At 42.4% G+C, this 5,370-nt stretch overlaps 1 protein-coding gene across 1 annotated transcript in view; it reads right to left on the reverse strand.

Moving 5' to 3' along the window:
• Window positions 1-5,370, reverse strand: part of LOC101857604 (cholinephosphotransferase 1) — a 15,901-nt gene that overhangs the window by 2,236 nt on the left and 8,295 nt on the right. Inside the window, exons 3-6 of the mRNA XM_005109289.3 lie at window positions 4,392-4,533; window positions 3,178-3,262; window positions 1,778-1,912; window positions 1,185-1,343 (exon numbers count right to left, since the gene is read on the reverse strand). Coding sequence (XP_005109346.1) covers window positions 1,185-1,343; window positions 1,778-1,912; window positions 3,178-3,262; window positions 4,392-4,533 — 521 coding nt within the window. The remainder of the gene's footprint in view (window positions 1-1,184; window positions 1,344-1,777; window positions 1,913-3,177; window positions 3,263-4,391; window positions 4,534-5,370) is intronic.

The following is a 5,370-nucleotide window of genomic DNA, read 5'->3' on the forward strand; positions in this document are numbered from 1 at the left end:
GGGGGGTCAGTTGGCACTTGTAACATAAATCTATATATACAAAAGTGGACTTGGGAGGCTTTGTGCACAAACTCCTCCCTTATTACTGAACCCACAGCTTTGAAACTTTGCAGGCGTCCACAGCATCAATGTGGCTAGGACCTAACTTTAAAAAATCCCCGCAAACTGCTTTCCCCGATTTTTCCAAAATGCTTTGTTTCATCCACACAGAGTTCTAATCTTGGGAAAGTCCGTCTTTTAAGACGCCATTATAAACAAGTGAAGTTTCCGTTCATTAGAGGCGCGTATTGGTCCCGCACCTTCGAAATTCTGGAGCGTACAACCAGCACATCTCAGCAATTCGCTACCTCAAAGTTCTGTCTGTACAGTACCAAGTTAGGAGAAATTGGACGCAAATTTTTTGAGTTTTACAACATGTCAAGCTTTCTTTAAAGGCAATTCCTTGAACATCTGGAAAAAACTCGAAATAAAATTACGATTCTGATAGAGCGGATAGTTAGAACATTTGGTTTCTGACCTCACGGTCATAGTCACTCAAAACGGCCAAAAATATCAGACAGAACTTTGTAATACATTTGGTTTCTGACCTCACGGTCATAGTGACTCAAAACGGCCAAAAATATCATCAGACAGAACTTTGTCATTCTGTCATTCTGAGGTAGCGAACTGGCCAGCAATATGTATATATAACATATCACAATATGTGATGAGGCAGCGTGGTGGAATCAGGCTCTCGTCAAAATAAACGAAGTGAAGAAACTTGCATTTTTCCGCAGGTTTGTGAATTTTTATCAAATTTTTGTTTTTTGGCACAACACCTTTCATGCCCGTTAAAAAACTCATTTCTGTGTGGATTTTTCTGAAAAACGTTGATTGAAGGCACAAAAGATCTAAATTTTCAGTTACCACGAACTCATAAGCTAAGGAAATAACTACTCTTTGGCGGCCATTTTTTCCCTAATTTTACCTCTGAAAACAGGTGACCCCCACCTCCTTCATTCGCAAATATCTCAACTTGTATTCAAGATAAATGGATATTTTTTTCATCCAAAAAAAAAGACAAGTGAACAAGCTTTAAGATGATACCAATAACTCCATGTGCCCAAAAATTGACGAGAGCCTGATTCCACCACGCTGCCTCACATATATATATATAACATATCACAGTCGCTGTCGCCACTCACCACTAGCCGGTTGGTCACTTTGGCGGCCAGCAAGCCAAACGCCAGCAGGTAGAGACACGGGTGGTTCTCAAACACTAGGGACGGCGACTTCTGCTGTATAACCACCGCTATCAGTACCACGACCGTCGTGGGGAGGACGGGGAACACCGTGCTGGTTCCCTGGGGAGCGGAGACCATGGTTTTGCGGTTAGTCTTACATCGTTTTCGTTGCAACACAATAAGATCAAACAAGTACCGAAGATTAGAGTTTAGTTTTAGTAAGTGTTTCACGGCACTTGCAACACAGTTAGGTCATATAAGTGACGAAGATTAGAGGTGTTACAAGAGAGTAACAAACACAAAAAAGTTTTTTTAGTAGAGGATTTACGGCGCTCCCAACTGCATAAGGTCATATTATGAGTGCCACAAGATTAGAGGTGCTACAAGAGAGTAACAAACATAAAAAAGAAGAAGGGGAGACAAGGACGATAGATGTTCGATAGGAAAGAAGAAGCAAACCACATCAGAGCACCCGCCAACCACCCACATAATTACACTTCCTTTTTTCTTTTTTTTTTTTTTTTTTGAAATCGAACCAGCAACATGGTACTCACAGCGACGGTGGATCCGTTTTTGCCTACCCCTCCCTGCATGAAGATGACCTGGAAAGCGCAGGAGACCTGCAGGGCCGCGCCAAACAGGCTGAAGATGATGGGCACAAACTTGAGCTGCAGCGACAGAACTGGCAACTGAGGAGGGAGGGAGGGAGGGAAGGAGGGAGGGAGGGAGGGAGAGAGGGAGGGAAAGAAGGAGGGAGGGAGGGAAAAGGAGGGAAAAGGAGGGAAAAGGAGGGAAAAGGAGGGAAAAGGAGGGAAAAGTGATGGCTATTACTTCATATTTCAGTTTTAGTTTTAGTCATATTTTAGTTTTAGTAGAGGTTTTACGGCGCTCGCAACGGCACAAGGTTATATAAGTGCGGAAGATTAGAGGTGTTACAAGAGAGTGTAACAAACACAAAATAGAAGGAGGGGAGATGAGGAAAATAGATGTTTGATAGGAAACAAGCAGCAAACCACACCAGAGCACCTGCCAACCACCCACAAAGTGAGGGGAAAAGTCATGGCTATTACTTTATATTTTTACACATTCTGTGGAACATAACAGCAGCTGCAGCAAACCTGTACTTATCACGACATGGCAGTGGACACAAGGGCGAGGGCCCAGCTGTTGCTGGATCGTCGACAACAACAACAACAACAACAACAACAACAACAACAACAACAACAACAACAACAACAAGGGAGGCGAGATGAATAAAGATTGTCATCGTCATTGTCATTGTCAACATTTCAAACGGATAGGCTACCACACACACACACAACAACAATAACAATAACAACTTCATATTTTTTAGGTAAGAGTTTTACAGCACTTGCAACACAATCAGGTCATACAAATGCCGAAGACTTGGAGGCGTAACTAGAATATAACGTACAAATAATAGAAGGGAGAAGAGATAAGGACGATAGATGTCTGACAGGAAAGAAGGAGCAAACCACACTAGAGTGCTGATGGATTATCCATTTACTTCATTGTTTGAGTATACAATCTAGCATACATACATACAGCGAAATCTCTCTCTTTCTCACACACACACACACACACCAATACACACACACACACATACACAAATACTCACTGAGTGGACAAACTCTGGTGTGGTTCGATCCTTCTTTCCTATCAATCAAACTATAGCCATACACTTCTCCTTTTCATTGAATGTTATTACTCTCAAGTGACACCTCTAACCTTTATTCCTTTATATGAATACATTATGCCATAAAACTCTTACTAGAACTAAAACAAACATCCAAACAAAACAGCAGCAAAAAAAAAATCCCCCCGCCCCCTCCCAAGAATTAAAAAAAAAAGAAATTTAAAAAAATAGAAACATCTTCTCTAAAGTCTAAAGGAATGAACAGTTTCCCAATGCCCCCCCCCCCCAAGTTTTTACCTGATAAGACCAGATCTGCGGCCCAAAGAGAGCAGTGAGAAAGTAGATTCCTATCACCGCAAACTGCCCTTCTGTCACGTCGATCCTGGAGATAGATAGAGACGAACGGATTTACTCAACATGTCCTCTTTTCTTCCATTCTCCTCCTCATCCTGTCCTCTTGCAATGTCTCGTTCTCCTCCTCCTCCTTTTCTCCTCTTTTTTTTTGGACTCATTTTTCTCCTTTTCTCCTCTTGTTTAAAACTCATTCTTATCCTTTCCTCCTCTTCTTTTCACTCATTCTGCTTCTCATCTCTTTATTCCTTTTCTCCTCCTCTCCATTCTTTCCTTCTCCTTTTTTCAGAATTCTTTCTTCTGCCTCTCCTCCTCTTTTCACCTCTTCATTTCATTTTTTCTCTCTTCCTTTTACATGTCTCCTTCTTTCTCCTCATTCAGCTCCAGTTCAGCCTCTTTCTCTCCTCTTTTTCTCCAGCTCCTCCTCCTTCCCCTTCCTATGTTTTCTTCACCACCATTTCTTTCCCATTCTTTCCATTTTGTCTTTACCTTCACCTCTTTCACCTACTCTTCCCCCTTCTCATTTTTTCTTCTTCTAATCTCCAGATTCTTTCTCAATCTTAGTTACTACCTCTCCTCCTGTCCCTCTGTCCTCCTTTTCCATTTATTCTTTCTTCTCCCCTTCCCCTTCTCACTCCTTCTCCCTCATTTCACTTTTTCTCCTCCCACTTTTCTCATACTCATCAGCGATGCCAACTGGCTACGGAAAAAATCCCACTTTTCTCTACACTCATCAGCGATGCCAACTGGCTACGGAAAAAAATATCCTGAACTTTTTGGACCCAGTGGAAACAAATGCACAAAGACCTTTATTTTACCAGACATGATATTGTCAGATACATCCTGTATGTATCAAGACTTCACCACCAACGGCTGGAGGTTCGACGCAAAGTCCCGACAATTTCAGACCTCAAAATCAGCACCGCACCTCTGACATAATTTCCCTTTTGATTTTTAAAACTTCATCCACTGTCTCATTCATACTGGATATAGGCCTGCCTATCTACTACACGACTTACTTGCCAAACTTCAGAGTCCCACAGACATAGGTCTGCCTATCTACTACACGACTTACTTGCCAAACTTCAGAGTCCCACAGACATAGGTCTGAACTTCAGAGTCCCACAGACATAGGTCTGCCTATCTACTACACGACTTACTTGCCAAACTTCAGAGTCCCACAGACGTACGTCTGCCAATGCGCAACGTAAAATAGGAAAAAGGCCGCCAAGTTTTCAAAGAAGAGCCATCCCGTCTGATGGCCCAGCTGCATGGCTATACTGGCACCGAGGATCACCATGCCTGGAGGAGGAGAAGTAAGGAGACAAGGAGGAGAGGGATATACCGCCACTGCGCTAGCAAAACGGCATAACATGACGTGTAAGAGTAAATAACTCTATATATGAGCGATCAGCTATGGCACGTTAATAACTCATCACTATAAAGTGCCATAGTTGAAACTGAAGCAAGATATATTTTTCACCATGCATTTCTTATATGAAAGGGATGGTTTCTACCATTTTTGAGTTCAGAACTACACCAATAAACTTTTTCTGCTGAATATTTCACTTAGTACTGAGTTGATTTCATCAATTTCATCTTTTTGCATTTTGGTGGACCGCTCGTGGAATGGGCCTATATATATATACTCCTTCCATCTCTCCACACAGATGCTCTAAAAAAGACAAACTATACTATCCTGGCGTTTCCCTATCTCCCATCTGTGACGGTTTTTATCCAGGTAAGTTGCTCTGGGTCCACCCCTGTCTCATTTGACTTTTATTTTCCCAGTGAAAGCAAGAGATGTTTTTAAACTATAAATTACCCCCTCCCCTTTTTTTTTTTCCTTATTAGTGTTTTATGCCCCCATCGACACAATTTAGATCTCATCTAGGAGGCAAGCCGGCAACTTTGCCTGTCAGGGCCAACCCAGGCTGAAAGGGATAAAACAATCCAGCAGAAAGACTGGGATACTCAATCAAAATTTCTCCCCGCCCGAGGTCTCCTACGTGCAACAGCGAAGCGTCCAACTTCTTTAACACCACAGACGCAGAGATATAAAAATTCTAAATTCAGGGGGGAAAAAACACCAAGCGCATCTCCCATCCCACTCCCCCCCCCAACACTAACCCTCACCAT

Source organism: Aplysia californica, unplaced genomic scaffold (genome assembly GCF_000002075.1).
Source record: "Aplysia californica isolate F4 #8 unplaced genomic scaffold, AplCal3.0 scaffold00762, whole genome shotgun sequence".
Classification (NCBI taxonomy): Eukaryota; Metazoa; Mollusca; class Gastropoda; order Aplysiida; family Aplysiidae; genus Aplysia; species Aplysia californica.